Here is a 22,742-nt window from a genome sequence, read left to right on the forward strand (position 1 = left end):
AGATGAAACCAAAATAATAAAACGAGCCTGGGACAAAATTACAAAGAAGAACATGAAGGATGTTTGAAATAAACTCTGTCCTCAGTTTATAGATAATTTTGAAGGATTTCAATAACCAGCAGAGATCGTACAAAATGAAACAGAAGTGGTCGTTAATATTGCTAACCAGTTGCAGCTTGAGGGTTCTACAAATGACATCACTGATGTCAAGCTTCAAGCACACAATGGAGAGCTTACAATTGAAGACCTCCTTGAAATGGAAAAATCTGAAGAAGCTGAGAAGAAGATTTAAGAGCTGAGTTGATAAAGCTTTTCAATACAGAAAAAGCAATTGAGATTTTCGAGTCACAAGATTCAAATTTCTTCTTTCTTTATAAATTTCAAGTGAAATTTATAAAGAAAGAAGACTGTCTTGAAAACAAACAACTCTTGAAGCATTTCTAAAGAAAACGACTATGTGTTTCCAACAAACCAACAAGTGCCTAGCCAACAATGAGTGATGAACCATCAACGAGTGTGTATTTAGTCAATGATGATGAAGAATAAACATTTTTTAACATTTGTGTGACATAAATAATTTCTTTATTATTATAATTTGCTTGATTTTAAAGGCTGTTTTCATTTCTTTGGATAAATAAATTATTGTTTAAGCATGAACTATTGGTTTTTTGACCTTTATTTAACATTACTATGTTCAAATTTCATTATTGAGAGCATAACCTAAATACGCTTATACACTAAATACGCTCTGGTAAAGCGAAAATTTGTAACCGAATTTTTGCTTTACAAGCGCGGGCTAGACATACAAATTAATTCTTAAAGTCGGGAATTACCTGTGTACAATTTGTGTTAATATAATTTCAGAGTTAATGGGACAGGTGCATGCCTAATCTTAATTTTAAAAGAAGTAGAAATGTGTTCTGGATAATGTTTATATTTTGATGTTTGTCAAGTAATTTAACTCAGGTGACAGAAATTTAGTTTATGCCCAAAATTTGTGATTTTTGCAATATTTTATTTAACATTTTATTAGAAATTCTGAATGATGTGATAAGAACTGTCAAGAAGAAAGGAGAATGGAAAGTCCTAGTTGTGGATCAGCTGGGAATGAGGATGATTTCTGCATGTTGCCAAGATGCATGAAATAGCTCAGGAAGGCATTACGAGTATGTATATTTATTATTATTATTCTGTACTACACTTCTTTTTATGAAATTTATTACTGTTTATACTTGGGGGACAACCATATAGCACTTATTACAGTTAAAGTTAAATAATCACAGCAATTAAAATTAAACTCATTTGGGTTCAGGTCTGAATGGTAGGGGCATACAAAGTATAGACATGTCATATCTTTCTAATATTTTATCCAGGTTATTTTAGTAGGTGGTTTATGTTGTTTAGTTAGATAATATAGTTCATCTTTCAGCATATTCTGATCATATGGTACACAGTTTTCTTGCAACCATTCTTGCATATACATTTTTTATTGCTAGATATTGGAATCTTTCTTAACAAAACATTCCGATACAGGCATTAACTATGACCAATACGCTTTGGGAGAATATTGGGGATTAATTTTCCTTCTATATAACTTTTGAAATTCGGCCAGTTTTATGATAATCTTCCATCTTCTATTGAGCTTTAAATATAAGTAAGGCATTAGGGACAAAACCATTACCCCCTCCAACAAGGGCAGTAATTAAACAAGTCTTTATTTTCTAGAACTAAAATTGGCTTTCTCACTGTTTTTTTAGGGTTCCATCTTACATTTTCTTGCCACTATTTTGCATCTGTATGAGAGCTGTGCAATTGTGTTTTGGCCATATACAGTCAGACAACCATATAACAAAATCGATCATTCACCTGAAAAAAATTGGTTATACAGAAATTTTGTTATAAAGAAATATATGACCTTTTCAACAATAAAAAATGCTGTAATTCAACATTCAGAAATACTGTAAAATATGGGAAATAAATCAGAAATAAGTGTGAATGAATACATTTTTTAACATTTTAAAACAATTTATTAATATCACATATTAAGAAATTACTACTTACATGATGCACACAATATATTAGTACACTTAAGAATTATGTCATAAAATACAGTTGAACTTCCCTATAATGAATTCGATAAATCCGGCAAAAAATTTGTTATACAGAGAATATCTTTTTTATTAGAAATTGTTATCTATTTAGAGAATGAAACGAATTTACATTTATTTTTACTGTATTTTATTTCAAAAACATACTTATTTAAATTATGTTTACACAATTTTTGCCAGTAAGTATCACAAATTAAAAAAAAAATCTGTAATTTTCGTTTGCACAGTACAATTAAAAAATTGTCTGATTCTCAAAGAAAACCTCACATTTATTCAGAGCATTAAAAACATTATCAGGAACATTTTCACAAAACTGTAGACCCATACAAGCCGTTTTAAAGTGTTAATCATTTATTCGCGAGTTGGCTTTTCTACGGGTTGTTCTGATGCGTCTCTTCAGCGTCATCGTTAATTTCTTCGTGATCATGGTTGCGTGTAACACTGTTCAGCAGTATTTCATATTCATTTGGATGTTCTGCTGTGATCTACATAACTATCCAGTGTTATTTCATTTTCGATGTTTCCAGATGATTCTAATAATGTCCAAAAGTTTTTCAGTTGTGAAAGGGGCAGTTCATCTTGTTCATCCAGTCATTGTTCGACTTCTGTATTCAATGCAAATCCCACTTTCGAAAAACAATTTTGAATAGTGTATTCAGTGACATCGTTTGTCCAAACTTTTGCCAGTTAAGAGATGCAATCTCTAAGGTTAATTGTAACCTCCAAGTTTCTATTTTCTGATAACGCATTGACAATCTTCATTATTATTCTCTTTCGATGATGAAATTTAAAATTTTTAATAATGCCTTGATCCATTGGCTGGAGTTTTGACGTTGTGTTTGGTGGTAAAAACAAATTTGCACTTTTAAGTTTGGCAGAAATACTGGCAGGATATGCTGGACAGTTGTCAGTTACCAACACGATTTTCCTCTTTTCTTTTGTTATACGCTTGTCTAGTTTTAATATCCATTCTTTAAAAATATCACTTGCCATCCATGCTTTTTTATTAAAAGGTGTAGTCAACTTCCAAAGATTTTGTGCTTCTAAAACATCTTGGGTTTTTTGATATTCCGATGACTAAAAGTCAATTTTTCACTTCCTGTCATATTTGCTCCAACTAGCACAGTGATTCTTTCTTTGCTTTATTTTCTGCCAAAACATTTATCATCCTTAAAAGCAAGTGTTCTGTTGGTAAACATTTAAAGAATAAACCCATTTCGTTAGCATTAAAAACATTCTTATGCTCATATTCTAACCAAATCTTCTTTAAGGTATTGTTCCTCCAACTGTTGCAATCCTCTTCACTTACATTAACACTTTCTCCACAAATAACCTTTTCCACAATTCTGTGGCGCTTCTTAAATTTATCTAGCCACCCAGTGCTCGCATTAAATTCTGTATGTCCAAGGGACAGTGGAAATTTCAGAGCTTGTTGCTTATTTATTAGGCCCGATATTTGGATATTCTTTTCACGTATCATTTGCACCCGTTTTAGAACAGCTTTATCAAGATCTTCGTATATACACAACTTAATTCGCTTCTTGTCTGCTCCCCCTTCAATTACATTTAAAATTGATTCTCGATTTTTTTAAAATCGTAGATAAACTGCTTGCAGATTGCCATATTTCTCCGCAACATCTTCTTTCTTAAAACCCTGGTCAATATAATAACAATCTTTGCTTTATCATTAATACTTAAACACTTTCTCTTCGACATTGTTTTCGCAATTGTAAAAATTACTGGACTGCAGCTCTTGCCGATACATACACCGGAAACTTCACTGCGCTGGCCATATATTGAATTGTTAGTACAGGTATCACTTGCCAAGTCAACAGTATCACTCACTTTGAAGAAATATACAAATCTACCCTATTTATTGTTAAGTTTACGACCACTTTTAAGAAAACCCATTTGGTTTAATAACTGTAACAAAAACGAAACAAAGACCCTCCTACCAGCGTCAATGGCCACAAGTGTTCGTTAAAAGGATGATTATTTAATTCCAGATGCTAATGTGCAGTTTCGGAAGGAAGGAGGCGGTATATATGAGTGGCTGTTTAGCAGTAAATGCTTGAAAATCTTCAAAAATGCTTTTACTAATTTCTTTAAAAATTCGTTATAGAGAGACTAATACTTCGCTATATGGGGTTAATTTTACATGTAATTTTGTTTCAAGGTGCAATGTTGCGAAAAAATTCGTAATATAGAGAAATTCGTTAAATAGAAGTTCGTAATAGAGAAGTTCCACTGTATTTGGTTATTTTTTGTTGTACACTGGATTTTACTTAAAAATATCTAAACGCACAAGGCGTAATACATTAAGAGTTTAATGTATAACACCTCCCACCATTCCGAACACGCTCCATTCAATGCCTCCTGTGGTCTTCTGTGAAAAGGATGTCAGAAAGATTTTGACGAATCTTGATGCTAAGAAAGCTCCAGGTCCCGATGGTATTTCTCCACTTGTTCTCAAAACCTGTGCTCCTGAACTTACTCCTATTCTTTGCCGCCTTTTTTCACTTTCTTATTCGAAAAGTATTTTTCCTTCTACTTGGAAATTTGCTCATATCCAGCCAGTTCCTAAAAAGGATAACAAATCCCTCCCATCCAATTATCGTCCCATTGCTATTACTTCTACTCTTTCTAAAGTAATGGAGAAATCAATTAACCGCCAACTCTTACACTACCTAAAAACCTTCCGTCTGATCAACGATCGCCAGTGTGGATTCTGTCAGTGTCGATCCACGGGTGATGTTCTGGCTTATGTTACCCATTTATGGACTAATTCAATGGAAAGGTTCGGTGAAACACAAGTAGTTTCTCTTGACATCTCAAAGGCTTTTGATCGTGTTTGGCATAAAGGTCTTCTTAACAAGCTTCCATCTTATGGTTTGCCAACTGTTTTTAGTAATTGGTTATCCAGTTTGCTCTCTGATCGCTCACTGAGGGTGATGGTAGATGGCTCTGTCTTCCAACTTCTCCACTAATGCCAGTGTTCCCCAAGGTTCAGTTCTTTCCCCCATGCTTTTCCTCTTGTATATTAATGACCTTCTTCCATTGACTGGAAATCCTATCCATAGTTTTGCATTCCACTTTCCATTTTGAGAACCCTTGTCCTGCTCAATCAGCTTCAACTTCTCGAAAATCTGCTACCAAATCCTTAAATGCCAATCTTCAGGTAATTCTCCAGTGGGGCAAAGACAACTTAGTTGATTTCAACCCTTCTAAAACTCAGTCTTGTCTTATATCTCGCAAAAAGGATTCTCCTGCGCCTATGCTTTTCTTTAGTGACACTCTGATTTCTAGGCAAAATGATATATCTCTTTTGGGGATTATCCTGACTTCTAATCTCTCTTGGCACAAGCACATTACAAATATTGCTTCTTTTACATCTAAAAAACTTCGTTCTCAGCGTTACTTTTCTTCCAAACAGCTGCTCACTCTGTATAAATCGCAAATCCGCCCTGCCATGGAATATTGTTCCCACATCTGGGGTGGTGTCCCCAAAACCTCTCTCAGGCTTCTTGTTTTCATTCAGAAGAGAGCAGTTAGATTAATCAATGATTCATCTCTAACAGAGTCTCTCCACTTGCTATCTCATAGACGTACTGTTTCTGCTGCATGCCTCTTCTACAGGTACTTCATGGGCACTGTTCTTCTGAATTGGTTTCTATAATTCCCGCTCTTTCTTTCAAAACAGTCCGAACACGTGCCGCCACCAGCCAACATCCATTTACTGTCCAACTTCAAACTCATGGAACCAACTTTTCATCTTCCAACTGCCGTTTTCTGGAACAACCTTCCTTCATACGTATTTCCTGAAAATTACAGTCTACAGAAGTTCAAGTCCAATATCAACAAATATCTTCTTTCATCTTCTCAACCTCCAACCCAAGCATGGTACTAAGTACTATAGGTTCTAACACCTCTCGTGTTTGGGGTTTACATAAAAAAAAAACAAAAAAACCCACTTATTTTCTCTTGAACAGAGGCCCAGCTGACAAGTCTACAAGTGCTCGCATTGCCCTTTGATTTTGGAATTGATTTTAAAATTATTTTTTTGCATCCAGTTCCTTTGTTATTGCATTATGGTGTCCAATCTGATTGGTCAGACAAGATTGTCCCTTAACAAATCTATGCTGTTACTGGCAGTATAATTGCATTTCTGTCTAGATGGTCCTACATTTCTTCTATAACCAGTGACTCCACTGTTTTCCCTGGAACAGAGGTTAAGCTAACAGGTCTGTAATTACTTATGTCACCCTTTGTGAATTGGGGATGCATTCACATCTCCAGTCCACAAAGATCTCTTCTGAACTCTTGGATGCTCTCAAAATCATGGCTTAAGGTTTTATTGGGTTCATGAGTAATTCACATTTTAGTATTAATTTCTGTAGTATTTGTGCTGGCAGAGATTTCCTGGTCATTCAGTATCTACTATTTACTACTTATACACAAACTAGATATTGCTAGGTATAGGTAGTAAATATGTCAGTTGTCACATGCACCCTTTTTTGCACATAACAAAAATATAAACCAGCATAGACTGCCGTTCATAATTCCTAAATACGCCAAAGTACAAAACTCACAAGCAGGAGCTCTCCATCGTGTCTGACAATGCGATTGTGACAGAGATCTGCAAAAAAAAGCTTAGGCTGCTATGCATGCTATCACTCAATGATCTTACATACTTCAAGGATGAAACACTCAGGCGAGAGCTCTCCATCATGTCTGGCAATCCAGATGCGATAGGGTGCTCCAGATTGTCATACACACAATTGACATTCTTATAGCTATTCACAGGCGCCTCCATAGCCAGGTGGGCAGGAGCAGCAGTGCGTAGCACACGCTTCTTGATTAGACCGGGGTTCGAACCCGTGACCACCAAATACGGAGGATGTGGAAAGTTCAGGAAGTGACCACCGCATATCCCCGGTGCAATGTGGCCTTAGTTGCTAATGCTCCTAAAAACCAAATAACAACAACAACATAACAGCAGCTATTCACAGAGTATATACGCCTATGAAAAAAAAAAAAAAAACACTGACACTGTGACATGTATAAACATTCTCATACTCCTGAACTTGAACCATTCATTCCATGAAATATACACAGCTATACATTAATAATACACATTGATACAGATAAACATGGATATTTCTTTGAACAAATGCCAATATCTAACTTATACATTCTCACTGGGTGGGAAACACATTCTAACAGGCCAATCTCACTTGAGCTAGTCATGTCAATACATGTCACAATCAGGTAAGCATACTGGTTTAAATGGGGGGGGAGCACAAAGCCTGAGTAGTCATAGTATGGTTGCTTCTCCTGGTCTCAAAAACCTTTTGAGCAAACTCAGAAAAAGGCCAAGTAATGCATTTCATTTGATATGAGTAGTTGCTCATCTCCACAGTTTATAGGTCAAATCTTGGACATAAATCTACAGCTGTGTGGATGGTAATTGGGGCAGTTATAAGGACATGGGCCCAATCCTCATCAGCTCTACAGGTACATATAGGATTCTGGGTGAGAACCGAATATGCACAACTTCGCATTCAGGGAGCCATGCCTTGTTAGCAAAAATGTGGCATAGAGTCCTGTGGCAAATGGAGGGAGTGGTTTGCTGAAAACTTGGATTACCAGGGGCAGGAACTTTCTAGTGACTTTCCCTTTAGGTGTGTTCCCACCTGCTCTGCAATTGCCGATAGTGTATGGTTGCTATTCTTTTTATTTCTTCTTTCATATCAGTCTTAAGGTTTATGGTAGTTGAATTCTCTTTTAATTATTTCTAAGTCCAGGGCAGTACTCTGCCAGACCTGCAGAGCAGGTGTACTGACAGTGTGGCATGCCCTCTTGGTGATTAAGAGTATAATCATCTGTATGGAATCTAATTTTCTTGTAAGTTAGTGCAAGTGCATCATTTCTACACAAAGCCAGCTATTAAGTAATTGGGAATGAGCATTATTAAGTAAATCTCATATTGGGAATACTCATATTGTTAACTATTTTGCAACCTGAGGCTTATAGCCCTAAAGTGCTTTATGATGTAATTTTTTGTTATTTTTATGTAGTGACCCTATAATACCATACTTCTGTGCTAATAACTGGAAGGAAAATTGCCTTATAAATAAGAGCAAGTGTCCTTATTTTTAAATCCAATGTCAGCACAGCTGATCCTAGCAGTCATTCCAGCATAATTCCTGACATTTTTGGCCAAGTGCACTTAAAGTTAACTTATTGTCAAATATTATACTTAGATATTTCATTTCTGTTACTAGGGCTATTGCTTTACCTGCTATTTTAATCTGTGGATGTCTGTTCAAGTTACTTTTTAACAGAATTAATTTGGTTTTATTGCTGGATATTGCTAATTTGTATATACTTGCCCATTGCTGAGAATGTTGATTGCTAAATTGGCATGCCATTCTTAAACACCCCAAGTGTTGGCCTTGATAAGCAAGGCAGGGTTGTCAGCAAAGGTGGCTCTGTCAGTTGGGCCAATATCTATCCCCAGGAATTCATCCAGTACCAGGTTCCAGAAACAGGACCTAGCACTGAACACTATCCTTTTGTCACTTGTCTGGTGATGTACTGATATCTGGTTTTGACTGAGACCTGTCTAGCCCCAAGATAGTCTAGTATAAGCTGGTATAGATTTTGTGGTATTCCAGCACACTGCAATCTGCAAAGTATGCTGGGCCACTAACAATGCATTGAAGGCTCCTGCAGAGTTGATGGCTATGGCCAGTACATATATTTTCTCTCTGTATGTGCTGTTTTGACTAGATATATATGGTCTCAATTCTAATCTCAATGATGTCAATTTCTACTTGCAGTCTGCCAAACCCATGTACTTTTTCTGACAGAATCTCAGTTATTGGTTGATTCATCTACTGTTCATCTCAGTTGCCCAAATTATTCGCTGTATGATTCCTTTCGCCTCAAAGGTGGTACTTGTGCATATGTCCGTTCTGATATTCCCTGTCAGAGACTTGGTAATTTGGAATCTCCTCTTTTCGATCTTCTCTGGCTTACAATCTCTCTACCTCATTGTGTCAAATTCATCTGTTGTCTCTACCGTTCTCCCAACTCCACTAATCACTTGGAGCTCTTTGACTTCCTCTCTTTGCAACTTGACTTTCTCCAGTCCAACTTTCCTAACAGTCAGGTAATTTTCTTTGGTGATTTTAATGTTCACAACTCCAGCTGGCTTCTGTTTTCTAGTCACACCGACCCAGCTGGTCGAGATGCTGAGGCTTTTGCCATTACTAATGACGTTACACAGATTGTTCATTTACCTACAAGAATACTGGACAATCCTAACCATACAGCCAACATACTTGATCTTTTTCTCACAAGCAACTCTTCTAAGTACACGGTCGAAGTGAGGGGTCCTTTAGGCACCTCAGATCACAACTTGGTGATTGTCTCTTCTCCAATGGAGCCTTTATCTCATGGCTATTCCCAACCCCATATTGTTTGGCATTACAAGAATGCAAATTGGGATGACCTGCGAGATTTCTTTTCCTTGGTCGGATTACTGTTTCAAAGCTTCTGATGTCAACGTTTGCTGAGATCGTGTCAGTGAAGTTATTCTTGCAGGAATGGAATCCTTTATCCCACACTCCACTTTAAAATCTTGTCTTTTATCTAAACCCTGATTTTCCAATAAATGTGCTAAGGCTGTTCAAGAGAAGAATGTTGCATATCGTAATTGGCTTGTTTCTAATTCTTCAGTTTCATTTTCTGCCTACACCAAAGCTCACAACAAAATTGTAAGGCAGTTATTAATCAGTCCAAACTAGAGTTTGAACAGGCGAAGAGTAGAAAACTTGCTTCCCTAATGGTAGCCGAGCATTCTGGTCTCTTGCCAAAGCTATTGGCCACAACTTTTGCCCATCTCTGCTCCCACATCTGTCAAAACGAGATGGTTCTGTTGTCACTTCAGCCAAGAATAAAGCTGACCTACTAGCATACCATTTTTCTTCCGACTCATGTATTAATGATCTTGGTAAAACACCTCCCACCATTCCCAACATGCTCCATTGAATGCCTCCTGTGGTCTTCCGTGAAAAGGATGTCAGAAGGATTTTGACGAATCTTGATGCTAAGAAAGCTCCAGGTTCTGATGGTATTCCTCCACTTGTTTTCGAAACCTGTGCTCCTGAACTTACTCCTATTCTTTGCTGCCTTTTTTCACTTTCTTATTCGAAAGGTGTTTTCCCTTCTCCTTGGAAATTTGCTCATATCCAGCCAGTTCCAAAAAAGGGTGACAAATCCCTCCCATCCAATTATCGTCCCATTGCAGTTACTTCTATTCTTTCTAAAGTAATGGAGAAATCAATTAACCGCCAATGCTTAAACTCTCTAGAAACCTTCCATCTGATCTACAATCGCCAGTATGGATTCTGCCAGTGTTGATCCACTGGTGATATTCTGGCTTATGTTACCCATTTATGGACTAATTCAATGGAAAAGTTCGGTGAAACTCAAGCAGTTGCTCTCGACATCTCAAAGGCCTTCAATCGTGTTTGGCATAAATGTCTTCTAAACAATCTTCCATCTTATGGTTTGCCTACTGTTTTTTGTAATTGGTTATCCAGTTTTCTCTCTGATCGCTCATTGAAGGTGATGGTAGATGGCTCTCTGTCTTGCAGTGCCTCCGTAGAGCCAGGTGGGAAGGAGCAGCAGTGCATAGCACACGCTTCTTGATTAGACCGGGGTTAGAGCCCGTCACCACCAAATACGTAGAGTGCGGAAAGGTTAGGGAATGACCATCGCATATTCCCGGAGCAATATGGCCTTAGTTGCTAATGCTCCTAAAAACGGCCGACCGGGTTAGCCAGGTAGGTAAAGTGCCTGCCTGGCAACCCAAAGGTCGCGGGTTCGATTCCCGCCTCGGGCTTGGATCAAGTACGGCAAAAACCTTGGGAGGTGCATTATGGCCACAGAAGCCTATGCGCCAACAACTATCAAAAAAAAAAAAAAAAAAAAAAGCTCTTAAAAACCAAATAACAACTACTCTCTGTCTTCTAACTTCTCCACTAATGCCGGTGTCCCCCCAGGGTTCAGTTCTTTCCCCCCACTTTTTTCCTCTTGTATATTAATGACCTTCCATTGACTGGAAATCCTATCCATAGTTTTGCCGATGATAGCACATTGCATTCCACTTTTCATTTTGAGAAACCTTGCCCTGCTGAATCAGCTTCAACTTTTCGAAAATCCGCTACCAATTCCTTAAATGCCGATCTCCAGGTAATTCTCCAGTGTAGCAAAGACAACTTAGTTGATTTCAATCCTTCTAAAACTCAATGTTGTCTTATATCTCGCAAAAAGGATTCTTCTGCTCCTATGCTTATCTTTGGTGACACTCCGATTTCTAGGCAAAATGATATATCTCTTTTGGGGATTACCCTGACTTCTAATCTCTCTTGGCACAAGCACATTACAAATATTGCTTCCTCTGCATCTAAAAAACTTGGTTTTCTCTTTCCCTTCCCAGCGTTACTTTTCTTCCAAACAGTTGTTCACTGTACAAATCACAAATTTGCCCTGCCATGGAATATTGTTCCCACATCTGGGGTGGTGTCCCCAAAACCTCTCTCAGGCTTCTTGTAACATCCCTATTTGAATCGAAATTTTGTCCAATTGTAAATTGACATTAGCATTAGTAGAGGCATATGATGCAAGAAAACAAGCTTATATAGCATCAGCCAAAAAAAAAAAAAAAAAACCTTCGCATTTCACCCTTCCATTAACTCCAAATGTTTGTCTAGTTCTGCTTTTTTTTTTTATTTAAGCTAGCTGCCAACTTCTATAACGACAGATGGAAGTTTGTTTCAGCAATCAACTACCCACTGGATAAAGGAAAATTTTCACACATCTATTCTACAACTGTCTTTCCTCAATTTGAATTTATGCTCCTTAGATGACTAATCTGGGCAAGAGGAAGAATCCTATCAGCATTGAGCTTGCTCAAACCATTCAAGGCCTTATACAGCTCAATCAGATCACCTTGCAGGTGCCTAGTCTCCAGACACTGCAATTTGCTGAATTTAAACCTTTCTTGATAAGAGCAACCCTTTGTTCCATTCACCAATCTGGTTGCCCTTCTCTGTACTTGTTCTAGCAACTCTACATCCTTCCTAAAATGAGGCCTCCAGACCTGTATACATTACTCAAGATGTGGCCTGACCATTGCCTTATACATGGGGATAATTGCCTTCTTATCCCTGCTAGAAAAATTCCTGTACAGCAACCCCCGTATAACATGGTACTTCTATAACAGTTTCTCTCTTAAATGATTGACAAAGTGTGACAGTCCTCGCACAACGGTACTTATATAATGCAGTTTTGCTCAAACACAGAGAATTGTGGCAACCTCGCGTAATACAATATTTTTGAGCTTTTGTGAGGGAGAAAAAATTTTGCTATTATGTTGGATGTAATTTTTGTACATTTCCATCTTTTTTGTGAATTTTTGCTTTTAGCTCGCTAATTGTTATGCAAAAAAAAAAAAAAAAAAAAAAATTGTTTTTATTGGGAAATCCCCATGTTAGGTTCTGTGCTATTGAACCTGTGCTTGTTGAACTTGTGGAAAAATCTAGATTTCAAAGTTTTATTGCTACTGGATAACATGCCAGACCATCCAAAAGATTTTTAAGTCAACCAAACATCGAAGTAAAGTTCCTACTGCCTAGTACAGCTTCTTTAATTAGATCAAGGCATTATATCTACCTTTGAAACTCATTACATCAGAAAATCGTTACAATGGATCTTGGAAAAAATTGATTACGAATTGAATTGAGGGAAAATTGAAGTGATGGAGGCATGGAAACATTTTACAATTGTGGATTGTATTGGAAACATAGCTTTATCTCTCAGAGAAGTAAAACTGTCAACATTAAATGCATGTTGGAATACACAGTCAGTTCATTCAGGAAATATGGTAGAACTGACAGAAAATGGAATCCGTGCAATAGTAGAACTTGCTAAGTCAGTACAAGGGGAACATTTTGATGATATGACTACTGAAGCCCTTATGGGTAGCACAGTTGGTAAAATCGCCATCATCCCTACACTGGGTGGAAAAGACCTAAGTTCGTATCCTGTCAATGACAGGAGTAATTTTTATAGGTTTTTTCATAACATGGCTGAGTTAGTTGGTCTCAGGCAAGGATAGCATGGTTTTTTCCTCCCAGAAACTCTGACTTTTCATCCAGAAAAATAGAAAATCGACCTCAGAACACACGCAATTTGAAGCCAGAGAGCAACATAGCCGTAGTCACCAATGCTCCTAAAAAAAAAAAAAAAAGATATGAGAGGCTGGCGAAGTGGATTTGGTGGAACTGCCATTGGAGGCAAATCAGTTGAGAGGATGATGAACTTCCAAATTTTACACTAAAAGAATCTTATTTTTTGAATTCAGATTCTTTGACTGAAAGGAACCGAAAGTTCAGAAGGGAGCTTCAAAAATGCTTAATTCCATACGATGAAATTATGAAAATTCTATCAAGCAAAAGCAAACAAACCCAGATTAATGATTTTTAAAGAGAGCAGAAGATACATGAAATTTAGAATGGTGTATTTTTGTCAGTTTTCTTAACATTTTGTTAACAAAATGGTATATTTTTGTTAGATCTTGGAATGTAACCCCCTTTTTGTATTGGTTCTTAGTCCTGTATAACACAGTTTCGCACTACACGAGATTTTATAGGAACCTAACAACAATGTTATACGAGGGTTACCTGTATATCATTGACAAGACACCATGAGCTACTCTTGCAGACAGTCTGTACTGCTCAGAAAACTTCATATCTGACTGCACAATTACCCCAGGCCTTTTTTTAATTTCCACTACCCCGAGAGTGTAGTACTGCACAGTTCATACGTTACTCTGGAGTTAGCTACCCATATGTTAAACTTCAGCTTCCACCTGCTCAACTATTCTAGATCATGTTGCAGTAGCATACTGGCATTAACAACCCTGCCAACCTTCATATCATCTGCAAACTTGGACATTAAGCCTGATATACCTTTATTAGTATCATTAATAAATACAAAAAACAACAATGGGCTCAACATCGAACCCTCGAACCCTTGGAGGACCCAACTAATAACATTAGTCCATGAAGGGCAGTGTCCATTGATTACCACTCTGTCTTCTCCCACTCAACCATCCCTTCATCCATCGCAGCAATTTGCCCTTAATTCTATACTGCTCCAATTTATGGCACCTCCATAGCCAGGTGGGAAGGAACAGCAGTGCGTAGCACACACTTCTTCATTAGACCGGGGTTCCAGCCCGTCACCACCAAATATGGAGGATGCGGAAAGGTCAAGGAATGACTACCGCATATCGCTGGATATGGCCTTAGTTGCTAAATGCTCCTAAAACCCAAATAACAAACAAGCCACAAACTCCAATTTGTACAGTAGTGCTCCATGTGCAAATATCAAAAGCTTTCCTGAAATCGAAGTATATGATATCAAAATTATTTTTTACATCCAATTCCTTTGTGACCACATTGTAGTATCCAATAAAATTGGTTAGACAAGACTTCCCCTTAACAAATTATGCTGTGTCTGAACTATAACTGCAGTCTTGTCTAAATGATCCTGCAGTGCTTCTTTAACCAGTGCCTCCATTAATTTCCCTGGAAAAGAAGTTAAACTAACAGATCTATAATTACTCATGTCACTCTTTGTGAATTGGGGATACATTTGCCTCCCCTGAATCCAAGGATTCAGGGGAGGTCCCCACCATAAGTAAGTAAATCCTTAGCCATAATTATGGCTAAGGATTTACTTACTTCCTTTGCTGGCTCCTTTAATATAATTGGATAGAGTCTGTGCACCCCAGGTGCCTTTGTTATGTTTAACTTCAACAATTTCTCCTCTACTTTGCTCTCAGTCATTACAAAATCATTTAGTTCCCTGCCAGAGTTTGATAAACTTCTGGCATTCCCCTCCCTGAATAAATCCTCATGTGTGAACATAGATGCAAAATATTCATTCAATTTGTCAGCTACCTGAGCAGGGTCCTCAAGAGTCACATCATCGATATCATTTGGACCAATCTGATTCATCCCCTTCCTTCTAGAGTTTACATAAGTAAAAAACTCGGCTGTTTTTCTTTGCATCCTTTGCCAAAGATTTCTCATAATTTGCCTTTGCCTGCCTAAACTCCTTTGTGACTTTGATTACAGACTAGCGCATATCTACCATAGGCTTCTGTGTCACCTGTTAATTTATATGTATCCCATTCATTTTTCTTCTCTGCCATGAGTCTTATTAGTTCATCTGACATCCATTTAGGCCTAAACCTTGGACAGTAGTAGTAGAAAGTCTGTAACCTGAAGAGTATCAACCTCTTCATCACCTTGCTAAAACTGGCAACAAGTCCTGTATAATTTGGATGTTTGTGGTTTTTCTGGATTCTTCAGTATTAATCTTATGTTAGCCTGTTTCCAAGAGGTGGGGAAGATTCCCTTAACAGTTATTGTACAGTTGCAATAGGTGGTGCAGATAGTTTTGGCCAATTTGTTTACAATTTCTATTTCAATAAGATCATTTCTGGACAGAAATGTTTAGTATCAAGTATAGTAACTTGTGTAGTATCAAGTTTCAAGACTATAGGATTCCCATAATGATTTTTAGATGATGTTAAGATCATTTCTTGGACATTTGTTTTTGGTTTTATCTAGTGCTATGGATAGTTCCTCCAGAGTGAAAGGAGTCTGAATATCCAGATTTTCTCTGCTGTTGTGTTCAGTGTATGTAGTGGACTGGTCTTGTGTAAGGGGGTTGTCATTTACTGGAAACAGTGCATCAAGAATTGCTATGTCCTCCCAGGTGTTGGCAGTGTGGCCAGTTTCAGTGTTTGTGGTTTATCATGTCACCTTTTAGCAGCTTGTTGGTAACAATATGGTAAACCACACCCCATGATAGGCATTACCAGTGGTACCAACAACCGTTTGCCAGATTTCTTCTTTTTCTGCCTTATAAGGCTTGTATAGTGATTCATTAAATTCTGGTAAGTTTCTCTTCTGGCATTTGCCTCTGTTGGTGGCCAATTTGTTCTGGATTTCTGGAAATGTTTTCTAGCCTGGAGAATATCCAGCTCAGAGAACCACAAAGAAACTCCATATGATCTTGGTTTTTTCTTTCTCATAGAGGTATCTGCAGCTCTGATAATGGTTTCTGTCAGTTTATTGACCTGTTGATTTGGATGAAATTCATTATTCCCTTCTGGAGGTATCACTAAAACAAGGGATCCAAGGGTTTCTTGGTATCTCTGCCATTTTGCTTTTTTGATGTTATATCTGATATATTGTAGGGGAGATCTAATCCAGTTGGCACACTAGCTGCAAGTTTATAGTGTCATAGTCAGATGTAGTCCTTCTGCATATGCCAGTTTATGAATTTGTATGCTATGGCTTGTGTTGCCAGAGTAATGGCTGTCACACTTTTGTGCAATGTATTGCTATACGTTGGTAGATTGTGGGCTGGTTTAGGACTTGTAATGAGGTTGTGACTATGAATGAAATCTTCCAGTTCCTGCTCATTGAAGGTTCCTGATCTGTCTGGAGTGTGGCTATGCCACATAGGAGATCTGCAATTCGAATCCATCAATATAAGAATTTTATTGCCAGGAAGCTGACTTAGAGCTGTATCAAGGTATTGGATAGTTGTGACTATGCTTTTTTTGTTTGGTCTACAATACATTGATATAATGTGGAGGGATCCAGAGGGGTGGTAATCTGTGGACATACTGCCGATGGGATACATAAACTATTGATCTTAGTAACTGTAATGTTTGTGTTTCGGATTTGTTATTATTGCTGCCCACATAGTATCTATGGTAGTTTCAGTGATTCTGTAGCTTGTGGGTCACCCCTGAACCCTGCCACCATGGGTGTAGGGCTTCTTGGTACATGCTATGTCTGTTCGATATCCTTCCATAACTATTTTCAGCTAGTCTACAACTGAGCATGCCTGCTGGGTTTTTAACTGTAAGAGCCTCAAAGTCTGGTCATTATTGGGATTATGGAGAATATCCACAATCTATTTTCTGTTTAAGCTGGTTTACTGCCTTTGTGTAGACAGGGAACTTTGGACTCCTCATGGAGTGATTAAATTCCAACCCAGAAGATTTATAGTTGGCACATTTTGCCTCCTGTGTTTTTCTACTCTCTGTAATCGCGACCCCAGATATCATAATGGCTACAGGTGGGTTTTTTTTGAGTGCAAGTGTGTGAAGTATGCCCAAACTTTTGGACACCTGTAGCACTTAGATTTAGGGAAAGGTTCCCTGTACCTATGACTACCCCATCCTATATAGATTCTTCCTTGCTTTTGAAGATTCTTCTTTGCATATTCTGAGGGCAAGAACATCTGCCATGTTCTTGCCCTCAGCAACCCTTTCTTGCCTGTTTGCAAATGGCACCCCTTCCCTAGTGCTGACTGCTGTCCCTGTTTGCTTTCTTATATCATTTGAAATTACTTGTTTCCATTTAGCTGCTATTTTAATACAAACGTCTAAAACTTCCCCATCCCCAAATCCAGTGTTTCTTCAACTTTAACCTTTATTTGCATTAAAACTAAATATCCAATCTTACTTACTATTTTTAAACTTAATGCTCCCTTTCCATCACCCTTCCTGAATTTATTTTAGCAAAACAAATATTTCTATTTTATTCGTAAAATTTAGGTCTTACAGTGTCATGATATTGCAGTGGAGTAACAAATGAATATCAAATTTTGCTTTAAACTGGGGAAAATCTTCAACAGAAATGTATGAAATGTTAAAAACTGTTTATGGTGACAAAACATAAGTTGTACCAGTGAGTTTGAATTTTAACATGGTATAAGTAGTTCAGAGATGGACGTGAGGATGTTCGTAATGATCCAAGAAGTGGCCATCCATCATCTCTTGAAATGAGGATAGATTTGCATAAGTTTGAAAAATTGTGGCAAGAGATCGCTGTTTGACCCTTAGAATGATGAGTTGCATATGAATAAGGAGATGATTCATCAAATTCTGCTTGAGATTTAGGGAAAAGAAAGGTTTGTTAAAATTTTGTGCTATAGTGTCATGGATGAGCACAAGCAACAAAGAGTGTCATCATACGAAGACTTCATCCAGATTTGCCAAGACAATCCTTATTTCCTCAACTGTATTGTCACTGGTCTCCAATTGTACACTTAATTGGATAACTCTTATTTTAATTGCATACTCTCATTTTATATGATAAAGAAAAGTTTAAAGTAGTGAGCTCATGTAATAATTTTGAAAAAGCTTATTTTATATATATATATATAAACTACATGAAATTATATTTCTATTTTAGTCGTAGAAGACATCCACAAGAAGCGGGAGCCTCTTCCCAATATGGAAGCCATATATCTGATTACTCCAATAGATTCAGTAAGCTTCAATCCATCTATCATGCATTAGTTTTAATTTCTGAAAGAATTCAGCAAGATCATTCCAAAAGTTCTGTGTATGAAAGTCACCATTTAAAAAAGTAAGGGATGAAACATTTTCCATATACATAACACAGTAGTTTCATCTTTGTTAACAAAGGATTATAATGATACATCACAGGTGAAGTTTTGCGCTTCATCATCGTGTACCATGTTGACAGGAATTTTTCACATAAAGATGATTAGCGTTAAATTCTCTGTTTGACAAGCCCATCTACATATGGTATTCGAAAATTTATTTATGGATTTAGGAAATCATCTTATGTTCTCGCAGGTGGGTGAGTAATGTGGTTGTTCAAACAGTGATTGTGTTTTGTAGCTCAAGAGTATTTCAGATGAGTGACACAGAATATTGGCTATAATGTTACAAAGCATTTTGGATTATCTGATGGTTTCATATATTAATACAGTAAACTCTTTAAAATCTGGCACCCTTGGAAATTGAGAGTGGCAGGATTTTAAATTTTTTCATATGAACTTTTACCTAGTGGCTGAGTTATTTTGGAGAAGCACATATCATTGAATATTAAGCACTCAAAACTGAACTTATTTACATCTGTAAACATTTATAATGACTAAAAGTTTTTAGTGCTAATAGTTCAGTTTGTTTGATGTAAACAGATGATAAACAAAGTTGCTTTAAGGTGATAAATAAAGTCGTTTTAAATGCATGTCTAGGACAGTAACAGAGAGAATATCAATGAATGTGCTTACAGATAAAAGATATTTTTGCATAGAGAATAAGAAAAAAAAAATCAACTTAATTTCTTAATGAATAATTATTATAAGAAATGTGCAACCTATATCAATTTTACATGACATTTTGCTTTTAATAATGTACTGTGGAAAAGTTCAGTTTCTTGCATGTAATAACAAAGATTGCTGAATTTTGTTTATGCTGCCATTATAACTGTAATAGAGCAAATCACAAGTGGTTCCAGATCATGGGCCTTCTCTTTCATCACATTAGTATGGAATAGGAAGCCAAGCAAGTGACTTTGAGCTACCCATTGTTTTCTCTCTTACTATAGTCATGCTCTTGTTGAGCTGTATGACTGGTATTACTAAGTGGCAAAAACCTTGGTTGTGTGGAATTAAATCTATTGCTTGTGTATGTAGTAAGTCACTACTTATGTAATGACTAAATATATTGCGCAAGCAATAGATTTAATTCCAAGCAATAATCACTTCCACAATTTAATTCCAAGCAATAATCACTTCCACAATTTAATTCCAAGCAATAATCATTTCCATAAAGAAGAGATTAACCATAAATTTAATTAAGCATAACATTTTTTTCAGCTGTACCTACACTTGGCATTTTCTTCCTCTCCTTTGCTTTCAGCTGTTCCAAATTGATGTCAAGCTGCTGGTTACCAGCTCATGTAAGTGCTATTTTTACCAGCCACATAGCTGTAATTTGCAAGAGCAGTTTGCACTAAGTTACAAAGAAATAGCACTACAAGAAATTCCAAGTTATAATAGATCTAAAGCTAATTGGCGTCAGAGATAGTATAAGATGTTTGCAGTACTGCCTTGTGTCTTCATCTGTTTTTGGAATTTCTGTGGCATTTTTGGAATTTTAGTGACAAGTTATGTACACCTAACCCTTGATTTACATGGCAGATTGGATCTGCAAAAGTACCCTGTAAATTGAGACTAACATTTGTATAGAAAATGAAGGGATAGGTTCTGTAATGATCAATTAAATAATTTACATATTTTTAAAAATAAATTTAACACTATTTTTATGTATAGATACACAACAAAAATTTAAGGATAATAAATGGAGTACAGTAAAAAAAAAAGGATGAAGGTGTGAAACCTTCAAAATGTATGAAAACAACAGTTTATTCCATATCTTCTTCACTTGTTAAAATAGAAACAATCTTTTTCCTTCTCAGTTGAAGGTCATCACTACTGCTGCTAACTTCCTCTACCTCAGAATTTTTTTCAAATTTGTTTTCCAAAGAGATTGTTGGAATTGGCTTAATAAAATCCGTTATCATTGTTTGTTTTTTATCATTAATGTTTATAAATCTATTCATATTGAACTATGCAGTTTCATAATTCCCTCCCAAATCTTAAGCTGGATCCATGTTTGGATCAATATTGAGAAAATAATTTTCAAGATTTTTAGCCATTTTGAGTCCTTTACTTATTGTGCTTGATAGTGATTGTTTAAGCTGAGTTTAATATGGGATTGATAACCATTTCTACCAATTCATCTTTGTTAAATTCTCTGTCCACCGCCAATTCTCCAATTTCAGAAGGAACCAAATCATCATATCCTTCACCACCCAGTTCATGCGCCAAATCTATAATCTTTTTCCACACTTGGCTGACACTAAGTATATTGTCAGAGTCCAATTCATCCAATTTTTTTTTAAATACTCTTGTTATGTAGTATGTATCGCTTGCAATGTATCGTTTTATGTAGTATATATCGCTTGCAATGTATCGTTTTATGTAGTATGTATCGCTTGCAATGTATTGTTTTATGTAGTATGACTTAAAAGTAAAAATAATACCCTAGTGAAGTGGTTTGATCAGTGATGTAGTGTTGGGTGGTAAGAAAAATACTTTCACATTTTCATGATATAAATCTGTTGGATGTCTTGGAGCATTGTCTATCAACAAAAGAATTTTGAAGCTCAGGTTCTTTTTCTTAACATGTGTTTCAGCATCAGGAACAAAACATTGGTAGAACTAGTCCTTAAATATTTTTGCCGTAGCTCATGCTTTTTGCATTCCAATAAACTGGTAGATTTCTTTTATTCAAGACTTTCATTGCTCTTGGATTTAAAGCACAATTGATAATCATAGGTTTCATCATATAATCACCTGCATTGTTTCAAAAGAACAAAACAGACCTATTTCATCAGCATTAAACACTTATATAAGAATCTTCCACAATTATTTTAGCTAGCTCTTGTGGAAATTCTTTAGCTGCCTTCTCATCATCAAACTTCTCAAACCATCCTTTGCTTCCAGAGAAACCAGTTGTCTGATTTGCAGATGACTGTTGGGTACACTTAATCTTATTAAAAATTCTTACAGCTTTGTCTTATTGCGTTGCCATCTATGGGCATTCTCTTTTGGATGTTGTACTCTACTCATATCATTAATGCTTTCTCCGTCTCCATTGCCGTATTTTGTATGTAGAATGTGTGCTTTGAACTTATGGAAGATCCTGCTGATATGCTCATTCTCATCTTTTCTTAATTTTTTTTAAATTGTCCTAATACTGTAGCTCAGTTTAAATTAAAATAATTTGCAACTGCCATTGAACCTTCTCCATTATTTAATTGATCTAATATCTGAATCTTTGTATCCAAAGATATTATCTTTCTCTTCAAATCTTTTTTGTAAGTGTCGTTCACATTCTAAGATTTATAAAATAATGTAAAAAATAGAGAAAAAATAATTTTAAATTACCTATATGTATAAATATTATTTAAATAATCATGGATAGATATACCTATTGTATATACCTGTATGTATGTATGTATTAATTTGTATAACATTAATTTAACACAACACTTTATTAACACAGCTGTTTAGTTACACATCAAAAAACCAAGTGATCAACAATGAGTCAAGCCTGGAGATGCAACAAGAAACTTCTCTGCCCTGATATGTTCCTTGCCATGCCAATTTCATGCCCACGCTGCCAAACATTTCTTTAAATGTTTGTAATGTACTGTATTTCATATAATACTGTACTTATAAGACTGCAAATATCATTACAGTATTATTACCAAGAAGGGGTAATGTGCAAAATGTGCTATAAAACAAAAATACTTTTATTTAAACAATTTATAATTAAAGATACAGTATACATCATTTTTTTTTAAGAATTATATGCACAAGTCATCATTATTATCCACATCTGTTATTCCTGAACTGGCCATTATGATAATACAAATCTTTCCATTTTTTATTCATTAAGTTAAATATGAGAATTGTAGAGCATGTCAACCACACAAAGAGTGGACTATCTAACAAAGTGATGCAGCTTACCACAATCATAGAGGACCATGCTTCAATGACTCCACTCCCAAAGTCCTGAATGTCATTCACGATTATAAGATACAGGACTGTTTTTGCTGTACAAGGACTTTAAACAGAAAACAGGCC

At 36.4% G+C, this 22,742-nt stretch overlaps 1 protein-coding gene across 1 annotated transcript in view; it reads left to right on the forward strand.

Moving 5' to 3' along the window:
* Nucleotides 1–22,742, forward strand: part of LOC150087303 (protein ROP-like) — a 176,423-nt gene that overhangs the window by 30,887 nt on the left and 122,794 nt on the right. Inside the window, exons 2-3 of the mRNA XM_090371968.1 lie at nucleotides 1,034–1,166; nucleotides 18,467–18,543. Of these exons, the coding sequence (XP_090228094.1) occupies nucleotides 1,136–1,166; nucleotides 18,467–18,543 (108 nt within the window). The 5' untranslated portion in view covers nucleotides 1,034–1,135. The remainder of the gene's footprint in view (nucleotides 1–1,033; nucleotides 1,167–18,466; nucleotides 18,544–22,742) is intronic.

This window comes from Mastigoproctus giganteus, chromosome 4 (assembly GCF_048544385.1).
Source record: "Mastigoproctus giganteus isolate SK-2022 chromosome 4, ASM4854438v1, whole genome shotgun sequence".
Classification (NCBI taxonomy): domain Eukaryota; kingdom Metazoa; phylum Arthropoda; class Arachnida; order Uropygi; family Thelyphonidae; genus Mastigoproctus; species Mastigoproctus giganteus.